The following is a 17995-nucleotide window of genomic DNA, read 5'->3' as shown; positions in this document are numbered from 1 at the left end:
AATCCATCTGAGCAGAGAAACTGAATACCCAGCAAGTTAAACAAACACGGCTATAATTAGTCTGGCCTGTGTAAACCAAACGGACTGACACGTTAGACATAATTTAATATTGCATTAAGTGTCTCCGCAGACGGAGTTGTGGACATAAAATCCAATAAAAACAGAAAACAAACAAAGATGCTATGAAACCATCTGCTTAGATGATTAATTTTATTCCATAAACATCAGTTTTGGCTTATACACACACTACAGATTCTTGTAATCACCATCTGCACATTATCAACAGAGTAAATGCTCCAAATTATTCGATGCACAATGTAGTGATGAATCTTTTAATAAATGTAGTGTCTTTCGGTCTTATTGTGGTGAATCACTCATGACAACCCGGATGCTGTGGGGGAAAGAAAGAAAAAAAATTAGCAGAGTTCTTAAAATGCACCCATTAATATATGAATAAGACAAGAAAATGATACCATTTGCTGTGCTTCATCAGCTCAATCGCATCATTGACTTGGTCCAACGTCATGTTGTGAGTGATGAACTCGTCCAGCTGCAGCTTCTTATCCAGGTAGGCTTTAACCATCTTCGTAACACCATCTTTGCTCTTAAATCCTGGGAGACAAAATTCGAATATAAAGTAGGACAACTGAACTGTAGAAACTTAATAAAGTGAAACATTATTGTCATATTTTTGTCACCTCCAAACAAGGAGCCCTTCCATGTGCGTCCAGAGATCAGGTGAGTGGGTCGGATAGCGACGTCATTCAACTCTGTCCATCCAACAATCACACTGACGCCCCAAGCTGGCATACAGGACTCAAAGGCACTGCGCTGTGTGGGGAAACAACAAAGTCAGTGGACTTGGTTCAGTTCTTAAATGTGTGCAAAAAGCTGTTCAATCTCCTCACCATAACTTCCACATTCCCAACACATTCCACAGAGTAGTCCACTCCACCATTGGTCATCCCAGCCAGCACCTCATGGATGGGTTTGTTGTGATCTTTGGGGTTCACGAAGTCGGTCGCACCGAGCACTTTGGCCTTTTCAGCTTTATCTGGATTGAGGTCAACAGCAATGATCCTTTTGGCTCCTGCAGCTTTGCAGCCCATGACTGCAGCCAAGCCTACAGCTCCCAGACCGAACACGGCACAGGTGGAGCCGGGTTCAACCTAAAGCAGAAGAGTCTCAGAATTACTCCAGACAAAAATTAAATGTGAAAATGTTATGCCTCCCATTACTGGTGACTGTCATTTTAAATTTATATGGTACCAACAGAAGTCTTAAAACAGATTCAGTTAATTTCTGCTCATCAATCTGCAGTTTTCCACTATAACAAAAGGAAAGACAAGCCTGTTTCAAGTGTTTTGTTTACTTAATAAAATGACTTGGCACCACTTTGCTTTCTGCTACTCAACCAGGTTGGATGAGAAGTCTTAGTGTCACTTTTTCCAAGTCTTCCAAGAAATGATTTGTCAGGTTCAGGTGCAGATTCAAATGTTGGTCACTCCAAGACTCCTGAAGCTACCATTTGTCTTGTTGAAGATAAGGACTTCTTGAGATTTATTTTGTCTTATTTCCCCATTAGTCTTTAGTACAAACCTTTGCAGTATTCACTGCTGCCCCGTAGCCGGTGCAGATCCCACAGCCGATGAGACAGACTTTCTCCAGAGGAGCAGCAGGGTCGATCTTAGCCACAGCAATCTGATTAATCACGGTGTACTCAGAGAAGGTACTGGTTCCAGCAAACTGCAGCACCTTCTTCCCCTTACAGGTGAACCTGGATTCCGCTCCTACCAGCGCTTCTGGATTAATCCTCTTCCTGGTCAAGATTTTCTTTAATTAGTTCTTTTTTTTTAAATAAAAAGAAACTTGTAGTTTGCAGATGAAGGCTCACCATGCTAAGTCACACTGGTTGGTCTTTGGACTCTTACAGAAGCGACATTCTTTACACTGAGAAAGGAAAATCGGGATGACCTTGTCTCCTTAAAAACAAAAACAAAAAAGCATGGTGGGTTTATTTTATTGGTAATTTCTACATTTTATGGTGTTTCCATTTAATACATGCAATTAAACAAACGTGTTTTCATGCAAACCTAAAGCAGCAGTTGTTGTAAAAAAACACATTTAACTGATTAAGTAACTGAATTTCCCTGATGTAGCAAACTGAGCACCTTTATCTACAAAAGCGGTAATAATTACAATATGAACGTTTGGTGCGTTTTCTTTGCCGTCCAGTTTGGAACAAACCTGGCTGAAATTCAGTGACTCCAGGTCCGACACTCTCCACAATGCCAGCAGCCTCGTGGCCGAGGACTGCTGGAAAGCCGTCCTTAGGCATACTTTCAAAAAGGTGGTACAGGTCAGAGTGGCACACCGCTGTCGCTACAACCTGTGACAAAGATGGCGATGAGAGAATAAAACCAGTCAGGATTCGGGAGAGAAGCCAAGCAACACTCTTAAGACAATTTTGTCCCTCCATTTCAGGGAGATTTGTCCATCAGGATGCAAGAAGACTGGTTTTATTTTATTATTTATTTAAAAAAATACAGTGAAAACATTACATGTGCACCAGTGTACTTTTCTCACCTTAAAGCGGATCTCGTTGGCCTGCGGTGGGGCCACTTCAACCTCTTCAATCACCAGAGGCTTGTTGGGCTCCCAGGCCACTGCTGCCTTACATTTGATGACCTACAGAGAAGTGACCCCCACCCGCCAAAAAAAAAATACTGAATAAAATCACAAGACAGGGCAATATCTGCTAGTTTATGGAGAATGGCATATCAAAAACTCACTCTTTTAGACAATAGGACAAACACAGAAATGTTGCTTCTTTGTTAAACTATTCTATAATCACAATAGCCATTTTTTTGTGGTTTGATGTTATTCAGTTGTTTTATGTTTGATATTTTGGTCAAGCATTTTCAACAAGCACAAAAAAGTGTTGTATGCAAATGTACCATCAACAGAATTATTGGGAATTACTTTCAAAATCCATTTTCTTCCACTGATCTGTGGTCAGGTTGTGGAGGTAACAGGTCCAGGAGGAAAATGTCTCTCTCATCTTCTTGGAGAAAATACAGAATCCCTCCAGTGAGTTCTGGGTTTGCCCTGGGGTCTTCTCTAAGTGGGACATACCTGAAAACCTCTAAAGTAGAGGTCCCCAACCTTCATTTCTAAGGCTGAGTCTGGCTACCCTACAGATGAAGCTCATTTTAGCCACTTGTATCCAGGAGTTTGTTCTGTCATGATATAAATCTCATGACCATCAGTGAGGACTGGAGTGGAGATGAACCAGTAAGTTGAGAGCTTTGCCTTTCAGCTCAGCTCCTTCTTCACTACAATAGACCAGAGCAATACCCTCATTACTGTAGAGTCTAGGGGTTGCCAATCCTGGTCCTGGAGGGCCACTATCCTGCATGTTTTACTTGTTTCTCTGCTCCAACACACCTGATTTGATTCAGTGGGTGATTACCAGGCTTCTGCAGAACAAGAAGAGGTCATTTAACCACTGAATTAGGTGTGTTGGAGCAGTGGAACAAGAAAAACCTGCAGGATAGTGGCCCTCCAGGACCAGGATTGGCAACCCCTACTGTAGACAAAGCCTTGATCCATCTCTCACTACACCCTGCCATTACTTGTCAACAATACTTCCAGATACTCAAATTATTCCTCGTCAGGCAAAGACCCAATCCAGCGACTGGGGGTTGTTTTCCAGTTGGCAACCACACCCTCAGACATTCATTCCTTTGGATATTTTTTTTCCTCCATCCACACCTTCCAACAAAAATACTGAAAGGATGTTGATAATGTAAAAAAAACAAGTGGTAAAAGAAACCAGCAACAACAAGTTTTATTAGTCATACCACAAAATTATGAAAACAAAAAGATAGATAGAACCAGTATTACCCAACCCTAGTTGTAAAACATACTTCACTTTGTTTTTAACATGTTTCTCCTTTAACACAGCTGATTTAAGTTAATTGATAGTTAACAGGCTTCTGCAGGGCTTGAGAACAAGCTGAAGAGCTAATTTAATCATCTGAATCAGGTGTTGGAGCAGGACATGTCTGAAATGTGCAGAGTGGTGGGTTCTGATTCTGAGACGTTATTAATTGCTTAAAAAAACACTGATACCTAATAACAATAACAGTGATTAAAATATCTAGGCTTAAGATATTTTAATACCAGTTGGAAGAGTTATTGCTTTAATAGGCCTGTGTAGAGGAAGAGCCTCATGAAACAATAATGTAGAGTTCATCTTTTGGGAAACACAAGTTTTATTGCTGCAATAATTTATTGCAGTAGAACCACTGAGGTAATTTGTTTCAAATTGTTTAAACTAAACAGTTTAGCATGGCTTTGCACAGTTATACAAGACTTCCCTAATATTACAAACAGTTTACAGAAAACATGCAGGATGCATTTAAACTGTGTGCCAGATGAAAGTACGAAGTACTGAAGCAAAAAGTGGAGGTGGTGGGGCAACAGTGAGTCAGTGACAGAAAAACAGCTTCCAACCTACAGCTGTTGTGCAACCATTTCACTCCAGGACAACAGACACTGATTTCTTTCAATTCTGAAACTTGTGTTAGTTAAATTCTGCACAAATGCAATCTTTTACTTCAGGCAGGGCCAAATGTTTGTGGCTAAATGAGTGCAGAGATGTGTAATTGCTCTTACCTTTCCAGCTGTGGCCATTTTTACTCTAAAATACTTGATCGCAGAGAGGAGTAAAGAAGTGAAGCCTTCTGCAGCAAAACAGGAAAAAGAAAAGCAAAAAATGCCCCTCTGTTACACAACTACTGATATGGGCGTGGAATTTCACCTCGGGCTGTTAGCAGTTCCCAAAACTTCTAAATTGCAAATCTACAACATATGAGGGGCCAAAGTAAACTGGGAAAAAAAGCCAGTGTAGTACATCTGACTTTAGAAAAACACATGGTTTTGATTACAAAACCAACTGTGAAAAAAAGTCTTGTTGTTTCTGCACAATGTTTTTTCTCTGCCTCAGCGATAAAGGATTGCATTTTGTCAGAAGCATAAGCAAAGTCCTGAAAATGCAGCTATTTCTGTCGAAAAAAAAGTCCTAAATCTGCAGAACTGTTTAGAAACCGTAGCAATTTCCATCTCCAATATAAAGCTGTCGTGTGGGGAGAACTGAGTGCCCAAACTGCAAACTCCAAGACAGGAGCTGAGCGGGTGACTTAGTAATTGCCACTGATCCTCAAAGAGAGAAGTTCTGGCAATAAAGAGCTAAAAGCACAGAAACTGAACACCCACTAAGTTAAACACAGATATAATCAGCCTGGTCCGTGTAAACCAGACTGACTGACACTGCAGACACAATTTAATATTACATTAAGTGCAGACAATGCTGTGGACATAAAACTCAATAAAACCTGGAAACAAAGATGCTATGAAACATTCTGCTGAAAGGACTAATTTTATTCGATAAACACATCAGTTTACACACACTACAGATTCTTGATCTTTGACATTATTCTTTGCATAATGCAGTGGTAAATCTTGAAACCACTGTGGTGTTTTCTGGCCTTACTCCGGTGAGACACTCATGACAACCCGGACGCTGCAGAACAAAAGAAAGAAGGAAATTAGCAGAGTTCCATCTATTTAAAATGCACCCATTGATTTATGAATAGGACAAGAATATGATACCATTTGCCTTGCTTCATCAGCTCAATCGCATCATTGATCTGGTCCAACGTCATGTTGTGAGTGATGAACTCCTCCAGCTGCAGCTTCTTATCCAGGTAGGCTTTAACCATCTCAGAAACACCATCTTTACCCTTAAATCCTGAGAGACAAAATCCAAACAAAAGAGTATAAAGTAAGACAACTGAACTGCAGAAACTTCAGTAAAGTAAAGGGTTATTGCCATGTTTGTGTCACCTCCAAACATGGAGCCCTTCCATGTGCGTCCAGAGATGAGGTGAGGTGGTCGGATTTTAATGTCAAACATCTCTGTCCATCCAACAATCACACTGACGCCCCAAGCTGGCAAACAAGACTCCAAGGCACTGCGCTGTGTGGAGAAACAACGTCAGTGGACTTGGTTCAGTTCTTAAATGTGTGCAAAAAGCCGTTCAATCTCCTCACCATAACTTCCACATTCCCAACACATTCCACAGAGTAGTCCACTCCACCATTGGTCATCCCAGCCAGCACCTCATGGATGGGTTTGTTGTGATCTTTGGGGTTCACGAAGTCGGTCGCACCGAGCACTTTGGCCTTTTCAGCTTTATCTGGATTGAGGTCAACAGCAATGATCCTTTTGGCTCCTGCAGCTTTGCAGCCCATGACTGCAGCCAAGCCTACAGCTCCCAGACCGAACACGGCACAGGTGGAGCCGGGTTCAACCTAAAGCAGAAGAGTCTCAGAATTACTCCAGACAATTTGACAACATAACAAAAATACAGTTTTGTTTTTTGCTTCAGACATGCTAACCTCACTGCAGTTTTCCTAAACAGTAGGCAGAGCTACCCATAATACTGCTGCACAGCAGATATAGCATTGAATGTTGTACAGGAAGAACCTTATTTATATATAATCTTAACCAGACAGTTTTTTTGTGTCTACTTTATTTTTGATAAATATAAACCATTTGCAACAATTGCAGCTTTTTGGGTTTTGTTCCATTGTGCAAATCCCTGTAGGAACAAGCCTGCCAGCAGACTCTGGACTACTGGTCTTCCTGTTTTAGGCGCTACTCATGCAGAGAATAATAAGTTACAAAAATCAAAGTGACAAGCTTGTAGGTTATCTGTGTTTTTTTGTCCCCAATTCCTCATTTTGAATTCATAAAGATCCGTAGAGCCTTTTGTGACTCCAAGTGTTTCTTTTCAGACTAAAAAAAGACTTTTATGGTATGAGACTTGTAAAATGCTGCATGAGGTTTGTTGTATCCCTGTCCTCATGCATGTCCTGTCACATTCTTGTCCAACAATTTTGTGGATAATTTCTCCCAACTATAGGTTTGGTTGTTAGGTTGAAATACACCATCAGCTGTAAGACTACAATATGTATTGATAGATTGGAGAAATTTTCACCTGCACTAAAATAACCTAATAAAAACACACACTTTGTATTATTTCCCCATTAGTCTTTAATACAAACCTTTGCAGTATTCACTGCTGCCCCGTAGCCGGTGCAGATCCCACAGCCGATGAGACAGACTTTGTCCAGAGGAGCAGCAGGGTCGATCTTGGCCACAGCAATCTGATGAATCACGATGTACTCGGAGAAGGTACTGGTTCCAGCAAACTGCAGCACCTTCTTCCCCTTACAGGTGAACCTGGATTCCTTTCCTACCATCGCTCCCTGTCGAATCCTCGTCCTGGTCAAATGTAAATACTGACAATTTGACTTGTTCTATCAGGAAACCTATTAGTTTATTTAAAATGAGAAATAAAACTAATAAAAAAGTTCAGATTGAAGAAAAATGAAGGGTATGACAAATGATGGCTCACCATGCTAATTCACACTGGTTGGTCTTTGGACTCTTACAGAAGCGACATTCTTTACACTGGGCGAGGAAAAGAGGAATCACCTTGTCTCCTTAAAAACAAAATAACAAAAAAAGAGACCTTTTAAACAACTTTACTATGGTCCAAATAATGCAGATATAAATCAGTCAGACTGTGGACCACTACTAAACTACTACTGATGAACAGGCATGTTGTTGTAAAAAACAATAATTTAACTAATTGTGTTCAACTAAATTCCAGTGATGTAGCAAACATATCACCCTTATTTAGGAAATTTAAGTCATGATTATCGTTTGAACGTTTGGTGCGTTTTCTTTGCGGAAGAGTTTGGAACAAACCTGGCTGAAATTCAGTGACTTCAGGTCCGACACTCTCCACGATGCCAGCAGCCTCGTGGCCGAGGACTGCTGGAAAGCCGTCCTTAGGCATACCTTCAAAAAGGTGGTAAAGGTCAGTGTGGCACACCGCTGTCGCTACAATCTGTGAGAAAGACGGCAACCAGGGAATTAAACCACTGTTGATCACTCTCACATTTCAAATATTCTTTATTTGTTTCAGGGATATTTTTGTTTTAGGATGCAATAAACAAGTTTTTTTGTTGTTTTTTATCTTTTCGCCCCCCCCCAAAAAAAAGATACTGTGAGTAAAATGCATGCCCAGCAGTAGATTGTGGATTTCGACTTTTCTCACCTTAATTCGGACCTCGTCAGCCTGAGGTGGGGCCACTTCAATCTCTTCAATCACCAGAGGCTTGTTGGGCTCCCAGGCCACTGCTGCCTTACATTGAATGACCTAAAGAGAAGTGAACCCCGCCACAAAAAAAAAAAAATTCTTATGACATTGCAATTGTCACTGTTCTTAGTCAATGGTATATCAAAACTGTGCAATGACTCATTCTTTAAGTGCTTTAATTAACCTCTAAAAATGAAATAAAATCACCTCACAAATGAATTTTCTTTCTAATAACCGTTTTAATGAGGCTTTCTGATCAGTGTGACTCATTTCAACGCCGAAGAACAGCCGCTCCATTCAGAGCTACCCTCCATTGATGGCACTCCTCATGTTAGCTCCAAGGCTAACCCACAGCCACTCGACAGAGGAAGCTCATTTCAGCTGCTTTTATTCACAGATCTCGTTCTTTCGGTCATGATCTAAGTATTTCATGACCATAGGTGAGGGTTGGAGCATATTAAATTTAGAGCTTTGCCTTTTGACTAAGCTCTTTCTTCCCCACAGAAGACCAGAGCCTCCATTACTGTGGACAAAGCCTCCAGTTGTTGATCCATCTCTTCCTACATCCTGCCATCCAGTTATAAACCATGGTCCCAGTCTGCAATACTCTTACTATTGTTTTTTGCTCCATTCACACATTCTAATGAAAAACACTGAAAGGATATTGACAGTGTAAAGAAAGGTGATGAAAGAAACCGATGACATCAGAAGTTTTATTAACCTTAATAAAAAATAGTATTGAAAGCACAAAAAAAGGACAGACTAGACCAGTGTTTCCCAACCCTGGTCATTGAGACACAGCACAGTTTGAAATGTTGCCCTGCTGTAACACAGCTCATTTCATTTAATGGGTAATTAACAGGCTTCTGAAGAACTCGATAACATTCGGAGGAAGTGCATGTGTGTGTGTAAAATATATATATATATATATATATATATATATATATATATATATATATATATGTGCTTTGAAGACAAGTGTTGGGAAATGCTAGACTACATCAATGATGAGAAGTTTTGTAATTGGTAAAACTGATCCATAATAATAATAATAATAATCATAATAATAATAATAACATTGATAAAATATGCAGGCCTAGGGTATTTAAATACAAGAAGTTTTATTGCTTCCAACAGGCCTGTGTAAAGGGAAAACCTTATGAAGCAATAGTGTGAAGTTCACCTTTTGGGAACATGAATTTTATTGCTGCAACAAAACCACTAAAAACGTCATTTGTTTCAGATTTTTAAACCAATCAGTTTAGCATGGACTTACACAATTATATTAGACTTTCCTTACCTATTATAACAAGCAACAGTTTAGGGATAACATGCAGGGTACATTTAGACTGTGTGTCAGATGAAAATATAAAGTATCGAGGGGAAAAGTGAAAGGTAGGCACAGCGAGTCAGTGACAGAAAAACAGCTTTCAACCTGAAGCTGTTGTGTGACTATTTCACTGCAGGAAAACGAACAGTTCCACTTACCGCTAATCAGTGTACAGCGCCACACAAATACAGACGCAAAACAAGTGCACAGATGTGTAATTGTTCTTACCTTTCCAGCTGTTGCCATTTTTACTGTTAAATACTTGCTCCCAACCTAGAGAGGAGTCTGGAAGTGAAGCCTTCAGCAGTAATCAAGCAAAGAGGAAACAAAGTCCACTTTCATGAACAAACCCTGAAACGGGCATGGACTTTATCCTGAGGTGGTTCTCACTTGTAGCTCTTTTTTTAAAGAATACATGATTTTGATTATGAAACCACCACTTAAAGAGTCTCATTGTTGCCTCATGCACAGTTAAAACATTTCAAATCTGTTTCTGTGTCTCAGAGATTCATAATAGTGGAGTATTTTGTTAGTAGCAAAAGCAAAAAAAAAAATCCTGATAATGCAGCTATTTCTATTGCAATAAGCCTTAAATCTGCAGAGCTATTTGGAAATGGTAGCAATTTTCATTTCCAAAATGAGGCTGTTGAGCGCGAAGAGGCGAGGACCCAAAATACAGACTCCAAGGCAGAGGAGCTGAGTGGGTAATTACAACTTTAATAGTAAAATGAAACAAGCCCTGTCTGGCAGCAAAACACAATTAAAGGCCTAACATTCCTTAAAGGAATATATATAACCTGCCACCTTTCATGCTGGAGTTTTAAACTGAAATCATCTCCTGTTTAGAAATGGAAAATGGAGAATAACCATTAAGGGTGGTCTCATGTACCACCACGTTCAATTTGAGCTCACTGAACGTCACAATTAATTGAGTTATAATCATTCAGTTGGTTGTTGCAGTCATGCTTAACTGGGTTGACTTCAAACATTTATCAGTTGTAGATGTAGATCAAAAGGTTATTTTTTAAATGTTTCATTGAACTCCAACACTTAATGGCAAAGTTATAGACAAAACTGTCATGGGATAAGTAGTACTGAGGATGACTCTCAGCTACTACCACACCAAATCTGAGCTCTATATATGTTCAGCTAAGTGAGTGTTCAGGTTGCCTATCTGTGGTGGCCATGTTGAACTGAACCGACCCAACAAGTTAATCAGTTGTAGCAACAATTAATTACATTTTAAGAACTTCATTAAAATCCAACAGCTGCCAAAAGACAGCAGGTGAGAATAATAATAATAATAATAATACCTACCCTCCTTATTCCACCTGCCAATAAAGGTGCTGATTACTGTATCCTCAAATAAAAAAATGCCTTATTTAAAAATATATTTCCATTTATAAAAGACAGTCCCTTTCAAACTATTATTTTTTTCTTACCAGTGAGAAGGTAGAGCATAAATATAGAAATCTCTTGTTTGATGTTGTCACTTTTAATATCACTTTTAGATTTTCAGACACCTTTTATATGGCAGGGGTATAAACAGTCAGAATAAGAAACTGAATGACAGTTGCAGTATTGTCTCAGCGAAGTTTTAAAAAGTGGTTGAGCTGCAGGAACAAACATACGTCTACAGATGTGTCATAAAATTATAAATAAAAAAACACAGATGTAACCAAAGTTATCTGCTTTAAAATATTAAAACACACAATTAATTGCAGAATTCACTCTTTTTAAAGTCCAGTCTTAAAGAATTTATGTACAAAACAGCAAAACACACATTTCTTTATTGAGATCATTTATTTTTGTTTCAAGTATATTTTAAATTTTTGCATGTGATTTTTTTTTGTACAATTACGACAATCAACATTTCTACATGTCTTTCTAAATATTTTTAGAAAATCAAAATTCAGTGAATATTGAGCATGATTTGAAAAATCTTCTGATTTGTCTGAAAAGATTTGATCATTTTGGCTCATTGTGGAGAAACACTCAGGACTGTCCGGATGCTGTGGAGGAGAAAAACAACGAAATGATTTGTAAAGCTGATTTTTTTTTTACAGGAAATTATGAACAGTGTAGCAGGTTTAGAAAAGATACCATTTGCCTTGCTTCAACAGCTCAATCGCATCATTGACTTGGTCCAAAGCCATGTTGTGAGTGATGAACTCGTCCAGCTTCACCTTCTTGTCCAGGTAGTTTTTAACCATTTTAGGAACACCATCCTTACCCTTAAACCCTGAAGCCACAAAAACAGTAAAAGCATCAAATACAGCTCATAAAAGCATTAAGAAGTGGCTGAATTATTGCAGATTATTAGGATTTCTTAGATGATTTTGTGACTCTGCTGAAGCAGTTATCAACGTGAGTTCTTGGTAGTTTTGACCATCTGATTCCAACTACTCAGTTAACTCTTTTTTAACACAATCTGATGATGCGTTACCATCCTAAAATGAGGTAACCACTGTATGAATCTAAAACTAAAACAATTTAGCTGGTACAGTCTAAAGAACAAAAATCTTCTGCTAAACAAAAACTTGTTCAAGTAGAGATGACTCCATCTTCTGAAGGACATTATGAGCTTAGGATCAAAGAGCTCTAAGCAATCTTTGAGGGTTATAAAGATTATTAGTTCAACTACAGAATAGTAATATGGTTATAGTTATACATGTTTGCTTTTGCTGCAGTAGGACATGCTGTTTGTGCAACATTTGTCCAACAGTTTGCAGCCTCATCACTTCACAACACAGGAGGTCTCCAGAGTTGGAGCTGTGGTCTTTGGTATAATTTTGAATTAATGTTCGAAAGAGTGCTACAAGCATTCAGAAGGAGGAATTACAGGAGCCAAGACTCACACAACAGATCCGCCTACTATGTCTACACAAAGAAGAGTCTGTCAGAGCAGACGACACCAGACGTTCAGTAGCTTCTGCTTTAAATAGTTCAAATGCTGACAGGGTATTTAGTTTGCTTGGTAAGTCAATGCATGTTTATGTATGGACCATTTACATCCTCTAAATTGCTTGAGATTCCCTATTTAGACAAGAAAAAACCTGCTTTGAGCCAGAAGTACTAAAGGATCAAATAAATGTAGCTGTAAGGACCTTCACCATTCACAGTGCTATCAGTTTGAAAGAATAAAAAACCCAAACCAACAAATTTATCAAATAGTTATAGGATCCCTGTGGTCTGGAAGTATCTAAAATGTAATAGAAACCATACCAAATTGAATTGATGCTAATATTTCTGAGTTTAGTAGGCCCTCATTTCACCTCCAAATAGGGTGCCCTTCCATGTTCGTCCAGTCATAAGCTGAATGGGTCGAGCCGTAATGTCGTGCAAGTTGGTGTAGCCAACAATCACGCTGACGCCCCAGCCTGGTGCACAACACTCCAAGGCACTGCGCTAAAAAAGAAAAAAAAAGAAGCCCAAAGTCAAAGGTGTTTGTTCAGTTTTAAGGCATGAATCTTAAACATGAAAACTTACCATAACTTCCACATTCCCAACACATTCCAGGGAGTAGTCCACTCCCCCGGTGGTCATCTCAGTTAGCACCTGGCTGATGGGTTTGTCGTGATCCTTGGAGTTCACAAAATCAGTCGCACCTAACACTTTGGCCTTTTCAGCTTTATCTGGATTGATGTCAACAGCAATGATCCTTTTGGCTCCTGCAGCTTTGCAGCCCATGACTGCAGCCAAACCTATAGCTCCCAGACCGAACACGGCACAGGTGGAGCCGGGTTCAACCTAAACACAAAGAAGGTCCAGTCAGCTTGGAGCTGAGGTAAAACAGCAGCAGTTTGTTTTATTTTGCAGCAGTGAGGGTTACATGTTTCCCACCTTGGCAACATTAACTGCTGCTCCAAACCCTGTGGAGATCCCACAACCAATGAGACAAACTTTCTCCAGAGGAGCAGCAGGGTCGATCTTTGCTACAGCAATCTGGTTCACTACAGTGTACTCGGAGAAAGTGCTGGTGCCCATAAACTGCCGCACCTTCTTCCCCTTACAGGTAATCCTGGAGTTTGCAATGTTGTCATGTTCACCAACAGAGCTGAAAGAAGAAGTATTTTACTCACTCTGAATGGGAGCTGAAAAGGTGATTATAGTTTCAATATACCATCAAACAGGTGTAGAAACTAACAGATGGATTTTGGTTGATTGAAATTTAAAAAAATGGAATAAAACAATTATTGATTTACCCTTTTTCACATAGGTTGGTCTTAGGATTCTTACAGAACCGACATTCTCGACACTGCGAAATGAAGAGGGGAATAACCTTGTCTCCTAAAAAAAAGCCACAAAATAACAAATATTTCTTTACAAGCTTAAAAACCACTACACAAGTGACAAATTCAGAGTTTAGACAGATGAAACTGTTGGGTTTTTCTGGTTTGACTGACCTGGCTGAAACTCGGTGACCTCTTTGCCAACACTTTCCACTATACCAGCTGCTTCGTGGCCAAGAATCAACGGGAAGAGGTGTTTGTTCATATCTTTCAACAGGAAGTACAGGTCTGACTGGCACAGACCTGATGCCACCACCTGCACAGAAAACAACAAACACAAAAAAATGCTCTTTTACAAATACAGATATTTACACTTTCCCTTAATTTGAGCAGTCAACCTTGATGGTTTTAAAGGGTTTTGAACCTGAACTTCGCAGGCATTATCTTGAAATTCACATCCATCTTGTGTTTAACCAACTCTAATTTCTTTACATTTTTGTTCCAAGCAGCCAGACTTTCTTCCAATCTTTAGATTTCCTGAAGGTCTTTCAAAGTTTCTCTTTTGACTTTGCTGCTCTGTCACTCTGAAGGACAAAGACAGGGCCCAATCTTCATGATGAACAATCTACCAATAACAATACTGATGCAATTTGATTATTACTTCTTTTTTTAGAAGGTAGTAAGTGCTGCATACATCAACCATACCCAACTCCAATTTAACACATATTTTCAAAGTTACAGTTTTCTGGTCATTTCTTCTCACCTTGATTCGGACCTCCTTCTCCTGAGGAGGATCCACCTCAACCTCTTCAATCACCAGAGGCTTGTTGGGCTCCCAGGCGATTGCTGCCTTACATTTGATGACCTGAAATGGAACGATAAAGTAAAATCCCCCAGCAGTCTGAATCATTACTTGCAGTTCCATTGCAGAGATATTTGGGTGGTGAATAAGATTGTTATTGTCTCAACTGTCAAACCAGTGGATTTGTTACTATAAAGCACATTTTATGAGAATTGCAAGGATTCATATGCTAATTTTTGCTATTTTGATAAAACCCTTATAATTCTAATCATGCATTAGTACATTCTAGATCTTCTTCTTTTTCTTAAGACAGAAAATGATGTTTTCCTTTTCCTGTAGGGACTGCAAATACAGTAATGATTGTAAACCTTTGCTGCATCTACTGGAAATACACTCATAGATCTTGGTGGGGCTATAAAAGCAAGAAAACAAAAAAGAAAAGCAGCATAATGTTGGTTTATTATTTTTTGAAAATAAAGGATTACTTCAAGCAGCTCTTCTTGGTCCAAAAGCAAGAAAAAGTTGGAAAAAAAACAATCTTTTGTCAGCTTCTAACATTTAGAGAAAAGGCAGCATTCTGCATGAGCCAGAACTTTTTATTCTCTCTGATAATTCAAGATTAAAAGTTATCCTGTGCTCCTCATCTAACTCACATAAAACAAAACTCCATGCTTACATTTGTACAGACTGATACTGTACTAATATCACGTTGATTATCTAATCACAGGCCTCTTACATAAGCAGCTGTTTAAAGTTCATGTATGACGAGGTAAACAGGATTTACTGCTGCAGTATTCTCTTTAACGGTCAAAGTTAGTTGTCTGCGTTTGGATAACTGCTCATTATACATTGACTTTTCCATTTTTTTCCTGTTGACTTTCCGACTTTGATGTTATTGACCATATCAACTATTTAACTAAAAATAATTTTCAAGTCATGTAACTAAGAGAAAACAAGTTTTTTTTAGAAACAATAGGAACAAATACATAACTAGGGAATCTAACATTGTATTTACTCTTTATATCCAACTTTTTACACATTAAAATGAAACCTGTTTTAAATATGACTTCTGCACAAGTTTGAGGCAAGACGAAATGTGTAGCCATGTGAAATCTTTCTTACCTTCCCAGCTGTGGCCATTTTAGCAGCAAAGAGATGTATTCACAGTCTGGACGAGTTAAAACGGAGTGCAGGAGCAGGACTGAAGAGTGGGAAAGAGCAAACAAGTTGGAGCCTATTTAACTGGACACTCAGGACTTTAACCTCGTACATCAACTGAAGTTAGGTCCTTTTCTGTTAGATTTTTCCTAAGCTGAGACACAAGTAAACTTAGTAAAACATTTTAGGCCATCAGGATAACCATAAACAGAAGATTATTCTCTAGTTGATTTGTTTTATTACAAGATGTCTTAGTTTTATCTTTATAACAGTTTACATGGCAAAAAAGAGCTTATTATAAATTCCCAAAGAAGATGTCTCAACATTTGATGCAATTAGATTAAATTGACGTTTACTTGTTCCTACAAAGGGATTAATGCAAGGATTTAAGATTTTTCTTTAATGCCATTACTGAGAAAAGAGTTTAAAATACAAACAAGTTAAACACTACATTTAATCTTTGCAGCAATTCTAGGTTTGAAAAAAAATCTTTAGCCAAAAAAATTATAAAGCTTATTTAACAATATAACGATGTTTATAACACCAATTACTAAAAAGCTATTACTTTATATAAAATGTAAATAAAAACAGAATGCACTGATTAGCTAATCTCACAAACCCTTCTTTCATTCAATGTTTAAGAAGTTTTATGAATTTTAGAAAAAAAGAAAGGTACATTTTAAATTTGATGGCAGAAACACATCAGAACAGATGGGACAGAGGCAACAAAAGGCTGTAAAAGTAAGTGGTGTGAAACAGAAACAGATGACAGGAATTTCACAACAAATGAGGTTAATAAGCAACAACTGAGTAAGAAGACTGGGGATAAACAGAGCATTTTAGAGGTTAACGATGGGCAAAAGTTCATCAGTCTGTGAAAAACTACGTCTAACAATAGTGGAACAATTTCTGAATGATGCTCTTCAACGGAAAAGACTTTGAAAAGCTTATATCCCATAATCTATGATTCACTGGTCTGCCTGCGGTCCAGAACTGAAACATTTGGTGCATCAAGAAACAAAAAACGTGGGAAAGAAAAGCCAGGACTGTTGAACAACTAGAATCCTCCATCAGACAAGAAACCTCCAGCAGCTGCTGTCCTCAGGTTGTAGATGTTTACAGACTGATGTTAGGAGAGGAGGACAAACATGGACCTGTCCCAACTTTGAGATGTCTTCCTGACATATTTTTCCTTAAGTTTTTAAACATTTGATATATTTTTTATGCTCTACTATGAATGGAATTTTGGTTTATGAGATTTGCAAATTATTGCAATCTGTTTTTTTACATTTTAATCAATGTCCCACCTGGTTTGGAACGGGGGCTTATATATCTGCAGTTGGTATTTTCCTTCATGCGAGTTTCATTGCTCGCTGTGGCAACCCCTGAAGAAGGGAGCAGCCGAAAAAACAACTCCAGGTTAAAAGTGTGGAAAAGTAACTCATAACCTTTTTTGTCTCCCAATCTTTTGACACACTCCGCTTTAAAAAAAAAATTCTCAGTTTATAAGGATAATCAGAGACTTTTGCAATATCAGTAACCTCTAAAATCTGTAGCAATCATTGTAAATTTATTCTAAAATCACATTTGGAGGCAAATTTGAACTGAACTGTCAACTGAATACTGTGTTAATAAAGTTTCTTTAAAAACACAGAAGCCCTTGGAGGAGGAAAGTTAAATACTGTCTGCAGAGTTCAGAAAAAAGCAGATAAAACTGAGCTTCTTGACAGAAAATACTTCTCACACAAAGTACAATGCAGATATAATGTATAAAGACTTTTTTTTGAAAACAATAAAAATCGACACCATCTGTTGAGATCATTTATTTTGCTCCACTGGCACTGACACAGTTCAGGCTGGCCAATATAATTTTCAGATTGTGCACATCTCCCGATCGCTGCTGGTTGTTCAAAATCTTGTGTATAATGAGGATCTATTGAGTATAATTTGCACATTCCCCTTCCAAGTGCCTGAAAGGATTTTAGTTTCTTGACTTATTGTGGAGAAACACTCAGGACTGTTCGGATGCTGTGGAACGAAAAACAAAAAAAGTCTTTAATCTGATTGATTCTTTCATTTTTATAGTTTAGGAAATTATGAACAATGTATGCTGGTGTAGATTCTCAGTCATCCAGGCCATGGTAAATTCAAAAAAAGTTAAAAAACAAAAACAACTGGACTTCTATTCTGTAGTTAAAGACGTTTCGCTTCTCATCCGAGGAGCTTTCTCAATTCA

At 38.5% G+C, this 17995-nt stretch overlaps 4 protein-coding genes across 5 annotated transcripts in view; all 4 read right to left on the bottom strand.

Annotated features, from left to right (window-relative positions):
- Positions 1-193: 193 nt before the first annotated feature.
- On the bottom strand, positions 194-4834 carry LOC108241776 (alcohol dehydrogenase 1). Its single transcript, XM_017426191.3, has 9 exons — positions 4681-4834; positions 2587-2688; positions 2248-2389; positions 1895-1982; positions 1600-1819; positions 909-1169; positions 699-831; positions 474-612; positions 194-391 (listed from the first exon to the last, which is right to left on the bottom strand). The coding sequence occupies exons 1-9, from the start codon at positions 4696-4698 to the stop codon at positions 358-360; spliced, it is 1137 nt and encodes a 378-aa protein (XP_017281680.1). The 5' UTR covers positions 4699-4834; the 3' UTR covers positions 194-357.
- Positions 4835-5424: 590 nt separating this feature from the next.
- Positions 5425-9918, bottom strand: LOC108241777 (alcohol dehydrogenase 1-like). Its single transcript, XM_017426192.3, has 9 exons — positions 9796-9918; positions 8196-8297; positions 7844-7985; positions 7488-7575; positions 7135-7354; positions 6118-6378; positions 5911-6043; positions 5677-5815; positions 5425-5587 (listed from the first exon to the last, which is right to left on the bottom strand). Exons 1-9 carry the CDS (start codon positions 9811-9813, stop codon positions 5554-5556), a joined length of 1137 nt encoding a protein of 378 aa, XP_017281681.1. The 5' UTR covers positions 9814-9918; the 3' UTR covers positions 5425-5553.
- Positions 9919-11355: 1437 nt separating this feature from the next.
- On the bottom strand, positions 11356-15802 carry LOC108241773 (alcohol dehydrogenase 1-like). Its single transcript, XM_017426187.3, has 9 exons — positions 15724-15802; positions 14563-14664; positions 13974-14115; positions 13773-13857; positions 13411-13624; positions 13057-13317; positions 12843-12975; positions 11671-11809; positions 11356-11579 (listed from the first exon to the last, which is right to left on the bottom strand). Exons 1-9 carry the CDS (start codon positions 15739-15741, stop codon positions 11546-11548), a joined length of 1128 nt encoding a protein of 375 aa, XP_017281676.1. The 5' UTR covers positions 15742-15802; the 3' UTR covers positions 11356-11545.
- Positions 15757-17995, bottom strand: part of LOC108241772 (alcohol dehydrogenase 1-like) — a 6482-nt gene continuing 4243 nt past the window's right edge. Inside the window, exon 9 of one of the 2 annotated variants that reach the window (XM_037977967.1) lies at positions 15757-15802. In XM_037977967.1, the coding sequence (XP_037833895.1) occupies positions 15763-15802 (40 nt within the window). In that variant the 3' untranslated portion in view covers positions 15757-15762. Of the gene's footprint in view, positions 15803-17567; positions 17788-17995 lie in introns of those variants that run through there. The other variant, XM_017426186.3, reaches the window with a different exon arrangement.

The sequence above is a fragment of the Kryptolebias marmoratus genome, linkage group LG10 (genome assembly GCF_001649575.2).
Source record: "Kryptolebias marmoratus isolate JLee-2015 linkage group LG10, ASM164957v2, whole genome shotgun sequence".
Classification (NCBI taxonomy): Eukaryota; Metazoa; Chordata; class Actinopteri; order Cyprinodontiformes; family Rivulidae; genus Kryptolebias; species Kryptolebias marmoratus.
The sequence above is the reverse complement of the archived record's forward strand: the minus strand, read 5'-3'. Positions and strand labels throughout refer to the sequence as shown.